The following is a 23311-nucleotide window of genomic DNA, read 5'->3' as shown; positions in this document are numbered from 1 at the left end:
AGTTTTGGTTCGACACTCTAGTCAGGGCAAACTAGCAAAAATGGTTAGTGTAAGTGTGGGCCACCATATCGTTTATGATTGTTGCGAAGTCATCAGGATAAATGCAGAATATAAAACACACTATGTACCGTACAAATGGTGGCATATGGTGGTTCTTCATCAACAGTCATAAATTGCTGCATCAGAGCGATGAGGCTGGACATTAATGAACGAAATTTCCCTTCTGTAAATATTGCTCCTTTTTGTCGTTTTATTATTGCTGGAATCGGGAGCATGCTACGTTTTGCTTACTAAATACTGGGTGCACAGTTTATTTCTGCTTTGTTTAGGAGCTTTAACGTCGCTTTCACGCCATTTTTCTACTTTGAATGCTTATTAAGAATGTGCACATTTGATTCGGGGATGTGGTAGAACCGGGGCAAATACTGCCAAATCAACCAGCTGTGTGTACTGGTGTTTTTTCTGCCTCTCGTTTTATTTGACTCGCTGGATAATTCGACCAATTTCATTGGTTCCATTGGTTGAATTAGCGGCGGCCGTATTTCGATGGGGGCGAAATGCGAATACACCCGTGTGCTTAGATTTAGGCGCACGTTAAAGAACCCCAGGTGGTCGAAATTTCTGGAGTCCTCCACTACGGCGTGCCTCATAATCAGAAAGTGGTTTTGGCACGTAAAACCCCATAACTTAATTTTAATTTTTCGGTTGAATTAGCGGAAGTCGACAGCATCATATCAGGTAGATGTAGTAACATTTTCTTCAGAACTCGAAGCAGTGTCTGGGGATGCAGCTGCTATATGGACAAAGCATACAATAAAAGAATGCTGTTTTCAAAAATTGCAATTTGAGAAAGGTCACACAAATAGTTGGGGTGCCCTTGCTAGCCTAATCGATGCATGGGAGTGGCAGGCTCTTGGACACTGAAACCAACACCAGTGAGACACTGACGAGACACTGGTCACACAGGAACATAAACGCTAACATGCTTAATTAGCAATGCAGCCTAATATATATCTTAGCCAAAACACCCAGACATGATACCCGCAAAATGTTTACTGCATTGTGACCCTCCTAGCTGACCTCCAAAGTGGAGCTAGTCAAATTCCACATGAAAAACAATAGCGACAAAATTACTGGCAAACACGCAAAGAAGTTATCTACTCAAGTGAAGTATATGCAGGTAACTTTTATGCTATAACTCTTGATAATTAAGATTCGAAGCAAATTTTGGGGCTCCGATCCATGCTGCATTGCTGGCCCCTCTGACATTCTTGCCGAGCATGCTGCTGCGTACCGTCGGCCTTTGTCATGGAATGGTCATGAAAGTCCCCTTAATAGCGTCATTGTAAAAGCTGTCATCCACCTGAGCATAGCACAAAGCTGCATGTAGCTTCGTGCTGCCATCAGGCGGATGAAAATTTTTTTTTCTGCCACAAAATTTCTTCTACCTTGCAGATGTCTGCCCAGCTGATTTGTCGTGTTCCGTGTCCCTACGCTTTGAGTTGTCAATCAGTTCTGCCTCGCTCTGCTGTCTTCTAGTCTCCTGGTTAGACCAGATAGCAGAGCATCCACTCGGAAAAGACATTAGTCCTACCTTCAATTCCTGAACCTGGATGAATTTTTCTTCAACTGAGAAGCTTTCCTTCTGGTAAACCCGCATGGGTTTCTTTTGCAGTCTAACACTACTTTCAAGTGGATGACTTTTTTTTCCCCCTTTTTATAATCTAGCTCTAATAGGCACAACATACTGCTGCAGGGGCTGCAGTATGTGCACTGCAGTGAAGCTGTCACTGTGCAGAGCTTGCACAGCTTGCAGTATGCACTGAAGTGGCTTGTTCTCTCACTTTCTCTTTTGTATGTTTGCAGTGTAGCCATACTGCAGTGTGAACAAGCCCAATCCTTCAATCTTGAAGAACAGCATACCTGCTAACTGTACCACCCACAAAGATTAAGGTTGGGGCTCGTTAGGTTTTACAAATGTTGGGTCGAGTTAGAAAAGAAAATACATATTCTGTTCGTTAGGAAAAAAAATTTTAAAGGTGTTCAAAGATGTGGCACAAAATTGCTAAGAAATTCATGCAAGAAATAAAACCTACCCCACCCTCTTGGGGCAGTACAAGACGCCACATGCGATGAATGTGGCGCAGTAGTTCAACCTCCTCTCATCTCCCCATCTCTCACTGCCATAATGCTCCATAAGGAGAGAGAGGGGATAAAAGTTTATTACCGGCCCCGAATGTCTGTGCCTTGACTCCTTAACCCCATACATTATAATGTTCCTCCATTCGACACTCGACTCGAAAAACTTGATTGCAGTGCCACCGCTTGACAGAAGTGGTTACTGTGCTTCGATGACACTCCATGGCAATTTTTTGTAAGCGTACAGTCTTCTTCAGTCGAGGGGTGCCACTGTGTTTTCAATTCAGTGAAGTAAGCACTTGGAGTTAAGGATCATTTCAGAAGATGGGGGTTAGTCTTCGAGCATTTTGTGCACGACATCCACCAAGGATTTCCAGAGCTATGGCTCGGAACCCTGTCAAGGGGCAATCCACTCTTCCCTGCGATTTGGTTGGAGCGGTGCGGGTATCTTGCCTATACATTGTCTCCGTGTGTTCCGTGACTGGGCATTCCCCAAAAGTGTAGTTGTTATCCACGTATGCCTCAAATTTTCACCAGTTGGGTATACCTTGCAGTCTGTGAAAATAGTTTGTAGCTTTGTACTTTCCAGTTTGTGGTTTCCTTATTACTTCTTGGTGTCCGATTACTATTGTGCATGGCTTGGGATGTTGGTGTGGTCTCATAGTTCCTGAAGAAGAGCCCCTTTTTTCTAAGTATAGTTCTTTTCTGTGCAAGTACAGGTCGTAGGTGGTCGGCCAAGGAATCGGGGGACTCAAACAATATTATTTATGGGCTAACACATCTGCTTTGGCATTCCCCTCAATTTCCTGATGACCCATTTGAGAGTAACCCTCAACTTGTTTGAACTCACATGGTATTTGAAGGTTTTAATATGTGCTGGTTGCATGTTCCACAAGGAATGCCTAAGGAATGCCATTGTTAAGTGCTTATTTATCACAAAAAAGGTCTGCGCTCAACGTAAACTAAAAAAATGTGTGCTACTCCTCGCTTATTTCACCAGGTCACGTGGCCGCGGAATATTTACAGACTGCAAAGGTCACAGGTTGGCCTGCAGAAATAGGTGTAGGGATCACCACTCTTGCCTAGAGTGTTGTCTGGTATACTGTACTCACTGCGATGGCTTATTTGGCTTAGTGGCTATGGCATTGTGCTGCTGAGCATGAGGTCACAGTTTCTTTTATTGGCCACATCTCGGTGAAGTCAGAATGAAGAAACTATCGTGTACTTGGATTGAGGTGCATGTTAAAGAGCCATAGGTGGTCACTATTAATGTGCAGCCCTCCAATATGGTAAGCCTCAATTAAACTTCAGAAGTTATTATTAAGGCGAAAGCCTTAGATGGCTCATGGGCTGAAAATTTGGCCATTTGACATTATGACACCAAAATTGGGAGTCGAAACCACATAACTGGAAGTAACAACACATTCAAATGATGAATGTAAAGTAATTTAATGAATGTCTTGAGAGCATGTAGACTTTTGCCTTCATCCTCTTTAGCGTATGCTAAAGTGACTGTCAACTTTTTTTTCTTTTTGGCATGTTGCAAGACAAGGAATACTTTTTTTTTTTTTACTTTTCTCCTGCTTGACTTAAAAGACAATGCTTGTGGGCGACAGCAGTCACCTGGACATGCAAGTCACACACTCAAGCTCATTGTCCTGAACATAGTGTCATTCAATCCTTCAGTGCTGAAACATGCAACTTTTTCTTTCTACCAGATGAACGCTGGGTGTCACCTTCAAATCAACCCTTTGCTGCATTGATAAAACATGAACGGTGTTGCTCGTTCTTGCACATACCATGAGTGAGAGCACCAACACCTTGCAAGTTTCACCACAGTGCATAGGAAGACAGAATATATTACCTGTAGAGCTCATCCAGCAGGCAAGCAAACAAGCTATGAAAGCCAGCAGCAATGTTCAAAAACTGAAGTTACTCCAGGGAAAGCTTTGAGACAAGGAATGTAAATCACAGTATCACCTTTATTTACAGACACATCACAGTGTACATCGAGAGAGCTCGTGTGAAAAGCTAAAAAATAGTTCAGTCTGGGAGACTAGGTCATGAGTAGTACCAAACTCAGAAATGTGTGACACAGATAGAAACTGGTTTCCAGGCGGGAAGGGGGAAAAAAATCCATCTGCAAGTGGTCCTTCCCAGCACTATTATGGGCTTTGTCTTAAATGAACAACTCCACACCTGTCAGGTGAACAGGATTCTTAGTTGAAGTGACACATCCGCTGCAGTACATAAACGAATCACAAAAACATTGCACTTGAGTAAGCAGGAAAGGGAGAAACAAAATTGCACAGCAATGCTTAAAAACATGCAACACACGGATCTTAAAGGATGCTACTCTTTGAAGCTATTTGCAACCTCAAGTCTCCCGCTAATTAAATGCTGCCAAAACATTGAGAACACGCAGGAACATTCAACTCAGAAAGAGCAGCACAACGTGCTAGACCAAAGCACTGCACCTGAAAAATAACACTGAAAGTGGCAGTAGGTTTCCTTCAAGTGTGAAGATGTGTCTAAATGTGAAAAAGAAGAAAAAAAATACGGCAAGGGCACGTGGCATCAATCAGTTCAACTAGAAGCAAGCTATGCATAGCACATCTATCAAATATCGTGCATTAAACAAGCAATTTGATGCTAATGCAAACCACCTAAATACTGTTCTCATTTTTGTCTTGTAAACTGTCAGATGTAATTTTATACAATATGGGGTTGTCCAATATGAAAAGGAACACCTAATCAGTACTCTAACAACAAATGCAGCAGATGTAATAGTTCGAATCTCCCTTGCTCACACATGGCGAGCAACTTCAGCATTTAATAATACATCTCATGCCACCCCTCACCATTCTGCAGCAAAAACATTAACTGTACTCCTCAAAAGCATGCCAGATGTTCTTTTTCCTGTTGGTCGCCCAAACACAACTTCTGTTGTGCAAATGATAAGGTGGCAGTTTGCATCAAGTGGATCTGATGGGGTTTTGGGAGCATGCTCCTTGCACCCCGTATATAAAACTCAGGCTTCAGTGTTGACAATCGGTGGAATGTGGGCAGTGGTCAAAACAGCTGGGACAAAACCATCCCTCCAATTGGGAACAGGAAAGCCCAATCAGCTTTTTCGCTCATTAACTTTGGTGGGAGGGAAAAACAAACTGTCATAAAAAGAAAAATGCAATGACTAGAGCACCATTCTTGTTTCTTTTAGTGATCCGGTGCTTCTCACATTCACTCTCTTTTTTGCTTAAAGCATTATGCTCAATTCTGTTGAGTCAGCAGCCCTGCGCAATGTAGAAGAAGCTTGCACGGCAATCTCGTACAGCTGACTCGCAAAAACAAGACACAATAATGTACACGCTCACAAATGCGCTTTTGTCGCCTACAAGTGCCGTTTGTTCCAGTCCTGTCAGCAACACTTGCATGCACATACACTTAGAGACAGAAAACTAACCCACACTGCATGTTAAAAGGAACGCATACTCTAGCATGATAGCCACTGTTGAGGCACCAAAATACTACAAGCAGCACAAAGAGTCAATGGAGCATAGTACTGTGCTCCAGCCACATAGAGCTTCATAAATAGAGGAAACAAATGGCTTGCACCCTGGGCTTTTCTTGTTTGCAGGGCAGATGACCCCTGCTAGTTTTGGGTCCAGCATTTATAAAAGCCCATTTTATTCGATGACCTAAGGCTTTTGAGAACCACAATACAAGTCATTTGTGACAAGGTGTCCCGTCACAAGCAGACAAACTGCACCTCACAATTTAAACCATGTAGTACATAGCATATGTGGCAAGAGCTTAGCGCAATGACCTTTTCGCTTTTCGCACCCGCACACCTCAAAAGGTGCATCACTTTCATCAGAGAGCACCGTGCAAGGTATTGTCAGATAAAGGCAGCACATAATGCACGCTAAAGGCATTCTTGCTCCCTTGCCCAAAGACCGCAGGAGCTTTACTACAGTGCGGACCCATTATGCTTCCACTAGCACTGCAACGTACAGTGCGTGTAGTGGCACCTTTTTAAGCTCCTTTAGAGGCAAAAAAAGAAACAAATGTGTTGAAGTGTGGCACCTGTCACCTTTGTAGCTTTCCTACAGACTCCTTCACACTCCAATCATGGGAACTTTACTCAGCACTTTTAGTAAGGCACACCCAGTGCTTTTCCACGCACAAACACCTCTCTGAGGCCACTTCCAAGCACACTTGAGGAACGACGGTGAAATGCAACGATGGCTCTGGGAGAGCCCAGCTAAGACACAAGAAGGGGCAGCAAGACACTTGCCTCCCGAGTACAAATGGTTTGCAGCCAGGAGTGAGTGTGTTCGAACAGCACAGTTCACCCAAATTGGTGCTGAAGTCACACTCCCCCTGCAGGATGGCAGCACTGTCTGTGGAAGGAACATGTTCAGTTCACTTCCACAAAAATAGGATGACACTGGCGAAATGTTTGTCACCACACATCGTTTCCACAGTGGCACATGGACATGAGCAAAGTGCCCGTAGTGAAGCTCTTTTCTCACAAATTTCAAACGCAACAGAAAAGGAAGAAAGGTACCGGGTCCCTTTGGTCTATTCATACAAGCACACAAACCCATACCAAATATGAAAGGACAGATGTGAAATGGCCAGACACTCGAGACAAGTCTCTTTCATGTTAGCCTGGTGAAAGCCTTGCCAGCAAAGCGCACACAGCACATGATAGAGCAGTTCAGACTCGTCGAACATGCCTCGCCACGACATGAAACATCAGCCATTCTCTTGTTCAGGAAGCTTAAGAGACTTGGTTTGGGATTTGCACTTCGAAGGTGGTGGATGCAATGGAAGTCTTCGGCGTTGCTCAGTCATTGCGCACACCTTGAATGCACCAATGAGGAGAGGATTTAAAGCAGGCATCCAGGAGACAGCTGCTCATTGTTGCCCTACATCTTGACAACCCTCTGTGATGTATGGTTGGGGGAAAGTGCCACTTCTGGCGTATCGTTTCCATGGAGCAGTTCGCACTTCAGTGCCAAGAATGCATCAAGTCGTGCCTGGCCATACTCCTGCACAAAAATAAAACAAGAGCCACAGATTAGAAACGGGTGTCTTAGCAGTGACAACTAAGCAGCAGGGCAGTCCAAGTGCCTACATGGATAGCAGATAGTGCAATGCAGACAGTGTGCTCGTCACCACAATTAATTGTCCCACTAGACATTACACCATGGCAAAAGTGAAAGTATCGCCAAAAGAAATCAATCAACAACATGAGCCCCTGAACAGAAATGGAACGGATTTGCAGTGTTTTCTTGCTAGGGTTCAAGCAACCCACAATCGTGTCAAGTAGCCTGCAATCCCAGCGAGAAGGGCCAATATTTCCTTTCCATTCATAACCTACTAGAATAATGCATGTCATTCTGTCTTGGACTGATCATCTCCTTTTCACTTTTAGTAATCATATTGTTAGCTACAGGGATCGATACCCTGCACTTCCACCACTTGTAAGGAGCTGCTTTATTCCAGCCAAGGTTGTGCTGCCGCCACTAGAATCAAGCTGAGCAGCTGATGATGATATATACAGATGAACATGTACAATGGATGATGATATGTAGAGATGATGAAGTTGAAAGTCAGGCATGTGTTGCGCTCACAATATATGTTATTTTTATTACATATGCGCATCCCAAGATATTTTGAAAGTTTATGAAGAGTGCACAAGCAGGAAGCTCCGTATTATCTCTCATTTGAAGTTGCTTAACAAACACACATACCTCAATATGTGTATATTTTGCTGCTGCCAAAAGGCAGCCAAACTGCTACCATTAGGGTGTTTTAGCATAGCAGGACAACTATATTATCACTGTCCCAGTTATGTGCAAGCATTGTGCATAGCAGATAAACCCACGCCAAGCGCACAGCTCGAAAGTGCAGCACTGTTTAGGTGGATGGAAATTAACAACGGTGTAGAGTTATACTATGATAAGCACCCAATTAGTATGCTGTTATTCCAGAAAATAATCAAGGAAGTGTCATCAAGCTTATAGTGCAATCCAGTCTTTCGTCTGCACTGCAATAAATTAAGGACAGCTTAAATTCCACAGCGTGTAAAACAAGCCAAAGACACAAACATGCTATGATGCGAAGAACTACACAACATCGCAAGTTTCAACGTTCGAAGTGATGCTTTAGTGGGGGCATGCAACAATATGCCAGAGCTTAGAACTCCTGTGAAACACAGAAATGCTAAATTTCTCATTCTGTGCACTAGGAGAAAAAGGAGGCACTGCCTACTAACACCTAGCACAACAAAAATAGCCCTAAACATGCCAAATGTCATTTCAAGCACATATTAAATACCTGGTTTAACTGAATTAAAGCACTCTTTGTTGAATATATTTATATATGCTTTTTAATTTCACTTGTACACAGTCCAAACCACTACATGCAGGGACACCCAACAGCCTCACATCTAATTTGAGACTGTCGAGCACACGGAACAGTACAAGCCAACCATGTCGGTACAGCCACATCAAGAGCTACGAGAGCTAAATTCGATCAACAGCTCAAAACCAGCCCTACGTGTTTGGCTCCCTCCTCGCTTACACCAGGGAGAGTGGTGCGCAGACTTTAGCTAGCCCTGTGACCACGGCCTAGCGCTGGCAACCCATTTTATTTCCTTTCCCTTTAACCCTTTCCCAAGAACAGGCTAATGAGCCATCCCTATCTGAATACAAACATAGATCCTCCTAGTATACTCAAAACTAATAACTCTGGCACATTTGGACATAGGGGCTTAGCCGGTGCCAAAACCAGGCAAGCTATATCAACTCTGTTTACATGTTGGAAAAAAGAGGGTCAGAGGAGATTAACCGATGCAAGATATCCGGCTGCAGTAGTATGACAGATGAGATGTAAAGCATGATGGAAACTGTCAGTACAAATTTCAAACAAAGCCTTACGTGGCTTGGGGTGAAGCCCACTTTCAGTTTTCCCCCTTATCGCTGAAAAAGTTTTCGCAAAATATAGCATTTTCTTTTCGTTGATTATGCTTATTCTCGATGTGTCCTGCACATTCAGGTAGATAACATTTTTTGGGGGTATTTATATGTGCAATCACTAAAGGGTTAATTTTAACTCAGAAAGTATGGTCACACAATCCGAACACGTCTTAAGTGCCTTTTTGCTTCTCCTGTGAAGAGGTGGTTCCCGAGATTCCTGGTTTGGGCAAATTGAATGTGCGAGCTTAATGAGTATTCCTTCAAAAGCATCCAACATTTGCTCCTTACAGCCTGTGTTTGCTAATGTTAAGCCGCTACAGATGTGCCTTCATTGCTTGGGTCAAGTCTGAAGGCTGCTGTACATGTTCAGGCTCCACTTGGAAGCCACAAATTGTTAAAAGGGTACTGACATGATATTTTGACTATTCGTTTCTTTCATTAAATGAAAGTCCTTGACCTCTAAACCCTAGAAAAAATAGTGACAAGCCTTAGTATGCTATAAATAATGTATTACAATAAATTTTTTTATGGACAGCTACGGTTTATTTTTCAGGAGGATATTGTGTTCTAACGTCACAACACAGTATGCGAGAGCAGGACATTGCAATGTTTTGACACTAGCTCCAGCTCGTGCGGCTGCCTCACACACTACAACATTGGCACTCGCAACGAGTCATGGCACACGAGGCAACCGAGCAAGCCAGAGTGAGTGTCAATACATGACAATGTCCTGTTCCCACGCGACCACATACTGTGTCACGACACCACGACACAGCATCCTCCTGGGAAGCAAAACGGAAACTGCCTGTAGAAAATCTATTTTAATAAATTATTTACAGCACTTTGAGGTGCGTCACTATTCTTTTGCAGGGGTTTAGAGCTCTAGGACCTTCATTTAACTAATAAAATGAATAGTCAAAAATATCACATTAGTACCCCTTTAGAAGATCATGCACTAAAAACATTAAGAAAAAAAAACCAGAGCACCATGCCTTCTCCATTCCCTGCTAAGTGCCAATTTTTACTTTTTCACTACAAGCAACACTATCACAATTATACAGCAGCACAGCTTTCACCACTTCATATCCCCCTACCAATGCAAGAAGTATTTATTGCCACCAATTTTTGCCAACATATTATATTTTAACTTAATTGCCAAAAAAAAACCTTTTTTTTAACAACCCTAACACCGGGCTGTGTGCAAGGCGATTTACAAGGGCCAACCTGTAAGCAGTCTGGCAGCCAGTACTGAAGAAATGTGCACTTCCACATGTTCTGCCTATTCGTATGAGCACTAACGCATACTAGAGGGCTTTATAATGAATGCAAAAACAAGTTCTACAATATAGTACGTGCACATCTGCATGCTTGTCAACTTACACCATAAACTGCAAACTAGCAATTAATCCTGGACAGTTGACTGTTCCATGCAGTAGAAACAGTACAACAATCACCACACCAACTATGTTGCAGCACAAGTTGCAGAACTAGCGCAGAAATAGCTTTCTATAGCGTCAGAGTCACTTTTCCATAATTACTGCACCAAAAGTGTCATTGCTCGAAAGACATATTATCCACTACCAGACGTCAAAAGAATACCATGGTCAGTGTATGTGGACCAGCGAGAACTTGCTGCCTCTTAAAGGAGCACTAAAGTGAAATGCTAAATCACGTTAGACTGATAAATTATTACTTCAAGACTCTTTGTTAATTTCGCCGTAATTGGTTGACTAGTAACAAAGAAAATGAAGCTCAGGCTTCGACGCCAGAGCCGACTCTGATGTAAGTGTACAAGCCAGAATCACGCCAATGTCACAGGAACTGCAGACAATGGAAACGAAAGTATGCACATTAGCTAGCCCTAAATTGGTGTGTTTAATTCTATGAGCACTGTACAACCATCCACAACATTCAGCCAGCAAGCCAGAAAGAAAGTAAAAAAAATAAGAGAAAAAAGAACAAAAAATGATGTCTACAACATGTGGCAATGGTTGGGTTGGCAGCATACCCAATAGCCGAACTTGATCTTTGACGTGTGAGCGTTGAAAATGCTCCAGAGAGTCCAGAAGAGGTGAGAGGCCAGCGCAAAGACTCGTGCCTCATGGAGCACATAATCTACGGTGCAAAGGTTTGGTGGCTGCTTAGGCTCAGTCGTCATCTCCTGGCACTTCATGTATGTGGTCAGGTATCGCTCAATGAACAGCCGCTGAAAGGGAAGCAGACAAGTGAAATAGTGAGCTTGTTTACGTGTGTTCAAATGAAGCAGTAACACAGCAGTGAGTGTGATGAAGTAATGGCGTGGAACACCTGGCCTGAAACTTCATTACCTGACCTTACTACGAAGGGAAGCGTGCAAACCGACAGCCATTGGTTGCAGCTGTCACTAGCACAGACAGCTCTTTAATAAAACAAGACAGATAGCAGGAGAATAATATCTGGGCAGGGCAACCTAACACAGACAAAAAAGAGAGAGATGAAGGAAATAGACAAGATGTGTGCTGTTGTTTACACGTCTTGTCTAGTATTTCCTTGCATGTTTCGTCTATTTCCTTTGTCTCTATATTCCTTTGTATGTGCTGCATCGCACTGCAGAGGCTGTATCGATGGCAATGGGAACACAGTGAAACCACTGCCAGCTACTCAACTAACGTGTCACCCGAACAGTGTTCGAGTTCACGTAAAGGAGGCATGACAATCCCAAAGATAAAGAAAAAGATTTCAAAGTCCTGTGGAAATGAACTCGCACAGAGATAGCTCAGCATGTACATGTCACAAACTGCATTTAAGCATATCCTCAGCTACCACTGTTCGAGCTTGGAGTTTTTGGCAGCTACAAGAACTTCAAAAAAGCTATGACAAATGTGCTGATAATGACAGCTGCAGTAAATCTTGCCAATCATGATTATCAGAGGGCCCTACACCAGGTAATTATGCAGAACCATCGACAAAGAGGCCAGGCCATTCCCGAGGCGGCACATGGCATGGGTGGTGAAGAGCTTCGATCTATGCCAGAAGGCCTGCCAACAACTAACGAGTGTCCTAAGTGGCAGATTTCAGCACAAAGGCCCCGTATCCACTAATACATAAATCTAGACTGCGTAGTGGTTGGTTCATAATAACTAAACAAATCATAAGCTATGATACATGCGCTCATATAAATTCACATAGATAAAATGCTTCCATCTCCATGCATCAATTTTTCAGCATGCCTATTGGTGATATGCACCATGCACAAACCTAACCCAGCTATCACTCAGACCTACAAGCATGGTCAATGAGTGTCTCACTCTACATGGCTAAGGGTGCACACACCTACCTGATGCACTACAGATGGATAGTCTCCAGGCTGGGCCTTGAAGTAAGGATGCTCAGGGTAAGAGTAGTCGTACATCCATTCGCAAAAGTGGTTTGCTATGTCAAAGCCCCTGCCAATATACATAAGGAAAAGGAAGACAGGGCGTTGGAAGCACCAGTAAATGCCTGCATTTTGGCTGCACAGAAAACGACAAACAATGCACACACTGCAGTAAAACACTTACCTATAGTTGTAGGCACAGTACTCGTAATCAATGAACACCATGTTCTCTTCCTTAGGTCCCGGAGCATCCATGAAAAGAATGTTTCCTGCAGAAGAGAGCCAAGGATAGACAAAAGGAAACACTCCTTGACCTCTGTGACAAACAAAAATCTCAGATCAGAAAAGAGCTCTGACTCTGTTGCATCAGTGGAGCAAGTTATAAGATGAAAATGCACACCAGTTAGCTTTGGGACTTTCAGAAACAAGTTATTGCATATAGAAAATTTGCTAACAATGCTGCATTAAAGTACAGTTTAAAGGTAAAGGTATGGCCCACAAGAGTGCTTCCATCATGCATAAAGTAGCCTGCAAAACATTTGTACTGGCTGTGGATAAGGGTGTGCAGAAACTAACCTACTGATGCACTTTGTTCTCTCGTTTGTCCCGTGTAATACCTCTGCCCCACTCTTCTTTGTACTGGTGCGAACACAGTTCACAGGAGTGACAGCAAGCATTATTCCCCTCTGAAGGTTATTTGCAGTACATCCTTAGCGCAGCCATTTTAGATGACATCTGAATCAAGGTAACCAATGTAGCACAAATTGCAGGCTTACCTTCCTGAAGGTCATTGTGGCAAAACATAATCGGAGACTCGATCTTTCCCAAGAACTCCCTGCAATTGAATACCACACAAGAAGTCAACATACAGGAAATAAGCTGTGTGTGTGTGTGTGTGTGTGTGTGCGTGTGTGTGCGTGCGTGCGCACTATTTCATTCAGCTTTCAAGCAATGTTTCTTTGGCCGAGTATGTTTGCCAAGAAATGTTGAACCCACACATTCAAGAAGCTTGCAAATGTAAATGCACGCATAACTAGATCCTCAAAACCTGTCACATTTTACAAAAACACCACCCTTTTTCAGAATGCCTAGCAGGTTTTCACAATTTGAACAGGAGGAAAGCCTGCTTTTATAAAGAATAACGTCATATAGCAGACAGCAATAGACCATATACTGATTGATCATCGATAAACAATGACTGGCGATCAGATTATATATATGCATGCAATCAAACAGAGGGCACAAAAAATAAGTGCATGCTTTCACAAAAAGCATATTTTAAAGATTGGCCACCCTTCACAGCAAAAGTCAAAATTTTGCCTTGAGTCCTGCATTACTAGGGATGTTCAAACGAAATGCACTAGACTGATCAAAAATAGTATCATCAAAAATAACCTTACATCAACATGCATTCAAGAAAATCCAGCTACTACATTCCTGCACGCAACAAACAAACAGTTTTACTCACTTCAGCCAGTTGACTTCAGCTGCAAGGTCAGTTGTGAGCAGCTTGACAGCCATAGTGTGCTGCTTAATGGGCACAGTGTCCACCTTGATGGAGTGTGCATACTTGAGCCACCTGCACATATGTGTATGTGTGTGTGTGCACCACAGGTGAGAAACTTGCCCTCAGTACATTGGCACAGCAGATGCAAACAAATTCATCACATGTTTTTCTGCTAACATGAATTATGTGTCAGTGGGTGTGTACTTTCTTCTATACACACCAAATCATAATGGTAGCTGCAGTGCTGGTGATCCCAATGCCCTTATATTTACTTTTTAAAGCAATAGCTTTCAGTTACTTTCCTAGGTTTTCGCGGTTACTGTACAGCAGACCAGCACCCAAGCCAGATGGACATTTTTAATGACACTTTGAGCAAGCGCACTTTGCCGCAGCGAATGTAACTTTGCCAGTGTATTGCTAGATGGGAAAGGAAACTGTAATTTGGAGTTGATGGCAGTGTCAAATGGTAGATCAGCTGGCACATTATATGCTTATCTGATGTATTAGCTGCAAAATAACATTAACATGATTAATCGTCACAAGCAAAGACAAGACACCGTTGCATCTGACACCCAAATGATGCACTGCATGTTTGGAAGTGCCGAGAATGGCGAAGCATCGACGCCTAAGAAACAAGATGGCTTTTACTGGCTAATAAAGAATGACAGTTTTCCATAAGCAGGGACACTTATAACATTTGAAATCTCAGAATGGTGTTTTCAGAATTAGTTTTCTGATCCAGTATTGAGTACTATTTGTTTATTTTTGAAGCGCTGCTATTGAGGCCACAAACTTTAAAGCAGCTAAGCAAGTTCAACAAATGCACTCGCTTGCAGGTGGATTCTACAGCAAGAGTCGCTAAACCTTTCCATATGACAACCTGCAAATGACATGAATGGTGACGTGCACTCACTCAAAGTGACGCAGGATTTGCTAACATGGCAGAAGGTAACAAGAGTGAGGAGGAGGAGAGTAAACAGTGAAAAACGAAGCCTATGCACAGAGGAGGAGAGAGGAAGGCACCTAGCTAGTTGGCACAGGCAATGATGTCACACACAATCAGAGGAGGTAAAGAGGGCGAGTGCCAGGATGCAGCCTCTCTCTATAAGAAACACAGCATGAGATGCACAGCAAGGCAACTGGAAAGCTATCACTGACTTTAACAGTCATGTTCAATGGCTTCTGTGTAGAATTTTTTATTTACAGCATACTGAAGTCCTAGGGGCACAAGCAGGATGTGCAAACTACAATAACAAAGCACTAAACAGGAGAACAGAATTGCTTGCCTAACATAGGAAACAAAAGAACTGCAAAAGATAGCAAAAATAGCTGCAATGAATCATGGCAGGCAAGAGTCAGGTAATTGCACACAGTCAAGATATGGAAAAAGGCTTGACATTCCGATCTTTCATAGCTCATAGAAAAAAGAAGAAAGCCAATTTTTTTTTTTATCCCAGTGACTCTTAATTAGGTCCAAGACCAACATAAAGCATACATTTATAGTAACACGAAAGGGGAAATTGTCATCCACCCAAATATGGCATGAAGCTACAAAGGGTTCAAATCCTGGACTAGGGTGAATTTTTCCTCAACTGCAAAGCTTTCTTTTTGAGAAGTCTGTATGGGTTTCCTTTGTATCTTTTGTGCTACATTCAGGTGGATAACGATTTTCCTTTTATGACACTTCCTCCACCTTGCGGGATTCCACAAAACTTATTTGCTCTATGGTAACAGTCACCTTGAAATGTTGGTTTGTGCAACACATACTCTGGGCTTATGTGCCTCCCATTCATGTGTTTTCGACACAATAGGTCAAGGTATGCTGCTCAGGCATACGTTTTGTCTTAAAGGTGGTGCATTTGTCTGTTGCCATCAATATCTGTTGCTAGTCGTATGGCCACATTTGGTATCATTCTAATGTTTCATGTATATAAAGATCTTGACCAACAACTAAATGCAAGCAGCAGCAGCAGCAGCAGCAGCAGCAGCGAGGATAATAGATGATGACGCATGGTGTTTTTTGTTGCAAGTGCCACAGATGGCTAAAGAGTGCGAAACTGAGGACAATACCTGTTCATGTTGTTGAAAAGCCAGGTGGGCTCCTTGACCAAGGGGGCTTGCAATACATGGACCCTTGCCAACTTTTTTGCAATAAGCAGTGATATTTCCGGGTCCTTCAACTGCTGGAGCGTCAATGCCCGCGCCTAAAAACACCAAGGACCTTTTGTTAAAAAACTAACAATTACAGCAACTCTTGGTGAAAGCCTTACAACATGCAAACTTCTGCATACAGTCTCAGTCTGTCTGCAAAGCAGACACATTCACAAAGGAACCACAGAAGAAAGCTATGCTTACATCATTATGTACAGCAGCAGTTTAACACCAAGAGAACAGAATGTCCAAAAGACAAGGTAAGTCAGCATCCTGATGAAGCATCTTGAAAGAGATATTTCACACAGCATGTTTTGGGGGCACATCTATGCAGAGAAAACCAAGGTACTATCACACTAGCTTTTAGGTGGTGACATCAGATGTGAAAGGTTGTGAGGTTAAAATTGCTTTAGTGTAAATGTGACTAATAAGAACAAAGTAGGCTGTAATGCAAAAAAAAAAAAAAGAAACAGGTACGCTTTCAGCAGAGTTTGTTTAGTCCCAAACTTGCTTCTCGAAAATTTTAAAAGGAGAACACACGACTACCTCCGATCTGCATTCATTAAGTGCCAACAATGCCGCCGAAGCTAATTTCAAACTGTTTATAGTAATACTTCCAGCAATGTTGTACATGTGTAATCAGAAGCAATTACGAGCGAAGACTGCCTGACACAATACTAGCGACTGCATTTAAAACAAATACTTGGTCCTCCCACTGCATTTGCACCTTGCTTCTTATGTACAAGCACAGCTATGGTGTAAGTTATATGCTTCACGTTGCTCTGATAGTGCCTATAAAGACCTAATTCTCGTGCCAAATGCCACCTTTTTAATCAAAAGAAAGAAATCATGTTTTATAGCCTCAATTTTCAAAACAATGTAAACTTTTTGGTTTACACTAGCTATTAAAACCTGGCAACTGTGACCACTTGTAACAATCTCATCATGCTGTTAGCAAACTGGCAGTGGCACTTGTTCTAAGTACTGCTGATGGCTTTCCCACCAAACTACAGAGAAGCTAAATTCTGTACTCTCATGCTACAAAGGTGTAAACCACACTAAGGCATTCTGTGATTAAAAGCTGCTTCTGACAACCGACACCTATCAGAAATCACATTTTAGGTACATGCATGGCATTTGATCTGACACACGGAGGACAGGGGACAATCTTGTGTGTGTGCATCATAATTTGAAGTATTATGTCTCACACCCATTAACAATCTTGAATCATCCTTGTGGTAGCAGAGAAGATTAACATTTGCTGTATTTGTCTGCCCATGCTCACTAAAAAGAGTTCTGTGTGCTGGCTAGAATGTAGAATACTCACGCTGAGCAAAAATGTTTTTTAGGCTGGTGCTGGCAGCATCAACCATTCGAGAGCAATGGAAGACATCATTTGGCATTTCACACCGAGCACACATGCAACTTGGTCTGCAGGATACAAAAAGCCACAAAACATTTTCACCGATATGTATCCTACCTGGACCGCCCGAGACTTAAATTAGACTTCAGCACAAAGAGAAATCATAGCTAATGGCTCGAACTTTTAAACCTTAACATATAAGGCCCCATACCACACACAATATTGTAACAGCTGGAGCAGCGACTTTATGTGCATTCGCATGCAGGATAGAATGTCAGCAATGTACAAAGATAAAATTTTTGAATGTTATAATAACTGAAGTGTCATAAGCAAAGAATATTATTGCTTGCAATTTTCCACAGTTTGAACATATCTTGCAAGATGCAAAAGAATGTTCATGTACATGGCAATACTATTAAATCTTTCTTTAATTGGGCTATGTGCTTATCAATTAAAGGAAATCACATTTCCTAGCGTTGTGATGAAAGGTTGCAAATTAAGTTTTTAGTGTCAAGTCTGTTCAGGAAGTAAAAGAAATGCTTTGTTAGAGTTGCAGGAATTTTCATTACTTGTTCAGATGCAGTGAATTCCCTAGAAAGCATAGCCTAAGGCTCTAATCTTAAGATACTTTATACGAATGTCCCTATACTATAAGGTAACTGCTATAAGTAACTGGCACAATACTGCTCTCCAAATTTCTGAACAGCTTGCCATCATGGATCATGCCCATTATATTATTTTCTCAGTTGCATCTTAACTCCCTCTGCAAATTACAAAGCATGTGATGTTTGAGTAAAAAAGCAGTGTCATGAGCAAGAGAAACATCCTAAGGAAAGGCACGAAACTCATTTCGGCCAGCTGGGGTTCTTTAACATATAGCAGACTGCCAGTAGAGCCAACCGTAAAAGCTTTTGAAGCATGAAAATAACTAGAGCTAAGTTTCCTTGAAGTTTTTGTTATTCAGTTTCAAATTCATACCTACAGTGTGACAGTCTGAGAGAGAAGAGCACAATTTGGATTTCAATACTAGTAGGTACTTAAGGTTACACTTTGATAAAATTGTTTTGTTTTTTTAAATCTCATGCTCCATCTTGGTCTTGGTCTGTGGCATATGAGTGTTTCCACATTTTGCCCTAATTAAAATGTGGTCATTATCACCACGATACCTATAAAAATAAAAGACTGCCTTTTTCCAGTAAACACCCCACCATAATTTGTGTCGTCACACTTCTGGGTGTTATATGCGACGTTCTAAATGAGCAGTTTGGATATGAAATGCAGATTGCCTGCCAACTTTTTTACTCTCTTTTTGCAACCTAGGCTTGCTCGAAATACACAACGGAACACACTTTCGTCTCTCATGTTTCAAGCTATTCAGCGGTACGATATATTAATCGCCTGCGTTGCCTCAGCCGACTTCCCTCTCACTTTACAAAAAGCACGCTGCCAGTTTTATTGACACAGATATACAAGGGGTACCCATTAGATACCCACATTTTTGTTCCTGCAAGCTGAAACAGGAAGTCAACATTTTGGTAAGTACTTTAAACTAAACAAAAAACGTCTGCTGCATGGTGCCAGACGTGTTTGGCTCTATTTGTGTTCACTGTTCTTCAATATAGTGTCAAGATTGTCAACAAAAGGGAAGAACAATGTGCTGTCATGAAATTTTTAGAGGCAAAAGGTTCAACGATCCACTAAAACACACCAGCGACTGTCATGTATGTCTCAAAAACAGCCTGTAGTGCATTCGCCCACATCCAACCCAACTCCTTTAGTACAATCATTATGTTATCACAAACTTTACAGGGGCTGTCAAACATGAACGAGATCAAGTTATTACTATGGTGCTTCTGAATCATAGAGGAAGGATAAAAAGGACACTCACACTAACTGTATGCAATTAGTCATTATGTAACACAGTGACCAGACTGTCAAATAAGTGTCGCAACGACCCAGTAATTGGGCACATAAGGGGGAACGTGGCTTTCAGTACCAACTTTCTTGCTTCTTGATGGATGTTGATGAAAATTGGCATGGGACCAAGAATGGCTCTATGATGCTTTCATGAAAATTTCAAAACCATACAATGAAAACTTCTTGCAAGACAAATTATTTCTTTATTGAACCTCGTGGAAGGACTGGAGGATTTACAAAATGAAGTAAAAAGTTTGTTAATACTATAATACTATATGCACAGCCAAATATATTGACACATGCTTATTGCGTGTTTCTTGGGGCCAATGTATGTGGGCGCCCCGACGAAGATGACGAACGCTATCTGGCTCTCGAGCTGTCGGCTGAACTGGCCAGCGCTGCAGTTACCTTTTGTAAATATACTTAATCCTTTGTTCGCGTAACATTTTGGTGGAGGGTGCCTTTCCCCGTCCTCGCCACGGAGCTCCGCAGTGGCCACACCGTCCTGCTTTCCGCCATGGCTCCCGTTGATGACACCTTGTCTCCTTCTACTCCTGCGACCCTGGCAACAATGTATGTTACTGTTACCAATCCCCACGATCCTGGCATATTCTCTGGCCAAGATAATGTCGACGTTGAGGACTGGCTCAACCTGTATGAGCATGTTAGCCAAAACAACCGCTGGGACCCTACCATTATGCTAACTAATGTCCTATTCTACTTGGGCGGAACTCCTCATGTCTGGTTCCGGACACACGAGAATGAGATCTCTAGCTAGGATGCTTTCAAGGAGAAGCTCGACGACCTCTTTGGAAATCCCACCGGTCGGCAGCTGGCTGCTAGAAAGGAGCTTCCTACCAAAGTTCAGTCTTCTACTGAATCGTATTTCTCATACATAAAAGATGTGCTCGCTGTTTGCCGGAAAGTCGACGAGAAAATGGCCGAGGTTGACAAAGTCGACCACGTACTCAAATGTATCGCGGACGATGCCTTAATCTTGTTGGTCTTCAACAATATGTCCACCATCGACGTCATTGTCAAGGAATGCTGCCGCTTTGAGCTTGCCAAAAGCCGTCGCGTTATTCCACAGTTCTCCCGGCTCCCTAACATGGCTGTGACGTCGTCTTGCGTTGACCTTACCGCTTCACCACCCTTAAATGAGCACGTCACGTATTGTTCACAGCGAACTCAAGGCTACAAGTCCTGCACTGTTCCATTTACGCCCACTTGAACCCACCATTGACCAACCAGCCCCGGCGATCTCTCTCATTCGGGCAGTTCTAAGGCAAGAATTTGCAAACCAAGGTTTTCCTGCTGCCTGCTCTGTCTCCCGACTTTACGCCCGACCGGTGCCGACTGCTTCGCCTCACAGCAATCTGCATTTCCCTCCCAGATACCGCAACACTGCGATGTTGCTTCCGCACTGGCCACGTCGCTCGCCATTGCCGCACCTCCTGGACGTCGTCATATTCGAGCTCCTTTTCCCCGTCTTCTGGCCCATATGCCGACCCGCGCCGTTACTTGCCTTGCTGTATGCCTCCTACCTCTGACGTATGCGTCGATGTCAGTCATCCTGCTCGCTCACTGTCACCTCAGCGCCGTCGGTCCACGCCGCTATTCGTCGCCGACCAATTATGGACTATCCCGGATGGAAAACTAGACCATGCAGCTCCTGGAGGTAGTGCTGCATTATCTTCACCGTGTCGAAATCCTCCACTGACGCCCCCAACGAACCAGAACTTACTTGATGTTCACGTCGACGGTGTCCCTTTGACGGCGTTAATAGATACTGGAGCCCAGGTGTCCATAACGAGTTGTAACCTCAGTAGTCGACTGAGGAAAGTTCTCATGCCTCCTACTACTTCAGCCGTACGCGTGGCCGATGGCAGCACTGTTGACGTCACTGGAATGTGTACTTCCTGTATAAGTATCGCCGGCCACCACATTCCTGTTCTTTTTACAGTGCTGACCAATTGTCCCCATGACCTAATCCTCGGACTCGACTTTCTTAAGGCGCATTCAGCTTTGATCGGCTGTTCTGCCGGTACCCTTTGCCTCGAACTTCCTCTACTCGCGCATATTCGTGCTGAACTGCCAAACAACTTTAGTACGACCGACTTCCTCCGCCTGCCGCCTAAAGCCTTAACTTTCATCGATTTGCTATCATCTTTTCCTGTACCCAATGGTGATTACGTCGCCACACCTGTTCCTCATGTCCTTGTGATGCGCAATATCACTGTGCCTCACTCCGTCGTTACCGTCGCCGATAACCGGACATGCCTCCCTTTCGTTAATTTTGGCCTGACAAAGGAAGTTCTACCCAAAGGCATATCGGTTGCAACGCTCCATGCTGTCGGAGATGACCCCCCAACGTCACAACGTTTTTCGTAGACGTCTGCTCGCATTCTTCACCATATCCACAGGATGCTATTTGCTCTGACGCAACATTTCATCCTATGATTGCTGCGGACCTATTGCCTGAACAAACAGCAGCTCTGTGTCGCCTTTTGGTTTCCTACCACAACATATTCGACCTCAGCAATCGCCAACTGGGCCAGGCTTCAATTGTTAAGTATCATATAAATACTGGTGATGCCAGTCCTATTCATCGCTGGCCATATCGAGTTTCTGATTAAGAGCGTAAGGTTATTCAATATGAAGTGAGCAAGATGCTTGCCAAAGGCATTGTTGAACCTTCGTCGAGCCCTTGGGCATCGCCCATGGTGCTTGTTAAAAAGAAAGATGGCACATGGTGTCTCTGTGCAGATTATCGTCATCTAAACCGCATTAAAAAGAAAGACGCCTACCCCTTGCCTTGCATTGATGACGCCCTCGATTGTCTCCACGGTGCCTAACACTTTTCATCAATAGACCTGCGGTCTGGTTATTGGCAGATTTCTGTGGATGAAAAAGACCAAGAAAAGACCGCGTTCGTCACTCCTGATGGTCTATATTAATTCAAAGTTATGCCATTCGGTCTATGCAATGCCCCAGCCACATTCAAATGTATGATGGACTCTTTGCTTCAAAGGTTCAAATGGCCAACATGCCTCTGCTACCTAGACGACATTCTCATGTTTTCGCCTACATTTGAGACATACCTTGAGCACTTATCAGCTGTTTTTCAAGTCTTCCGCGAGGCTGGGCTCCAACTAAATTCGTCGAAGTGTCACTTCAGTCGTTGGCAGATTACAGTACTGGGCCACTCCGTCGATGCTTCCGGTATTCAACCAGACCCGGAGAAAATTCGTGCTGTCATGTCTTTTCCTGTACCTCAGTCTGTCAAAGACGTCTGAAGTTTTCTAGGGCTCTGCTAGTACTTCCGACGCTTCGTTAAAGACTTCGCAGTGATTGCTCGACCTCTTACCGATCTTCTGAAGAAGGACGTGCCATTTATATCGGGCCCCGCTCAAACTGCCGCGTTTACCCTCCTCACCAACATTCTCACCATGCCACCAATACTGCCCACTTTGACCTGTCCTCTTCTACAGAAGTGCGTACCGATGCCAGTGGTCACGGTATCGAAGCCGTCTTAGCCCAGCGTCAACAGGGTCAAGATCGTGTTATCGCATACGCTAGCCGCCTCCTCACAGAGGCGGAGCGCAGCTATTCGATTACAGAGCGCGAATGCCTGGCTCTCATCTAGGCAGTTTCCAAATTCCGCCCGTACTTGTATAGCACGCACTTCTCTGTAATCACAGACCACCACGCACTCTACTGTCTTTCCTGACTCAAGGATCCTACCGGCCGGCTTGGTCGCTGGGCTCTGCGGCTGCAAGAATATTCCTATACAGTAGTGTACAAGTCGGGCTGATTACATCAAAACGCAGATTGTTTATCACGCTATCGAGTGGATGAACCACCCGGCGACCCTGACCCCGATACCAATG

At 43.4% G+C, this 23311-nt stretch overlaps 1 protein-coding gene across 11 annotated transcripts in view; it reads right to left on the bottom strand.

Moving 5' to 3' along the window:
* Window positions 1-4101: 4101 nt before the first annotated feature.
* The window catches only part of LOC126536425 (choline/ethanolamine kinase), a 136537-nt gene continuing 117327 nt past the window's right edge, over window positions 4102-23311 (bottom strand). For all 11 annotated transcript variants that reach the window (XM_050183379.3, XM_050183381.3, XM_050183376.3 and 8 more), the window contains 7 exons: window positions 16061-16194; window positions 13952-14062; window positions 13260-13318; window positions 12668-12752; window positions 12445-12553; window positions 11137-11334; window positions 4102-7196 (listed from right to left, as the gene is read on the bottom strand). In XM_050183379.3, the coding sequence (XP_050039336.1) occupies window positions 7074-7196; window positions 11137-11334; window positions 12445-12553; window positions 12668-12752; window positions 13260-13318; window positions 13952-14062; window positions 16061-16194 (819 nt within the window). In that variant the 3' untranslated portion in view covers window positions 4102-7073. The remainder of the gene's footprint in view (window positions 7197-11136; window positions 11335-12444; window positions 12554-12667; window positions 12753-13259; window positions 13319-13951; window positions 14063-16060; window positions 16195-23311) is intronic.

This window comes from Dermacentor andersoni, chromosome 4 (genome assembly GCF_023375885.2).
Source record: "Dermacentor andersoni chromosome 4, qqDerAnde1_hic_scaffold, whole genome shotgun sequence".
Taxonomy (NCBI): domain Eukaryota; kingdom Metazoa; phylum Arthropoda; class Arachnida; order Ixodida; family Ixodidae; genus Dermacentor; species Dermacentor andersoni.
This window is presented reverse-complemented; position numbering and strand designations above follow the sequence as displayed.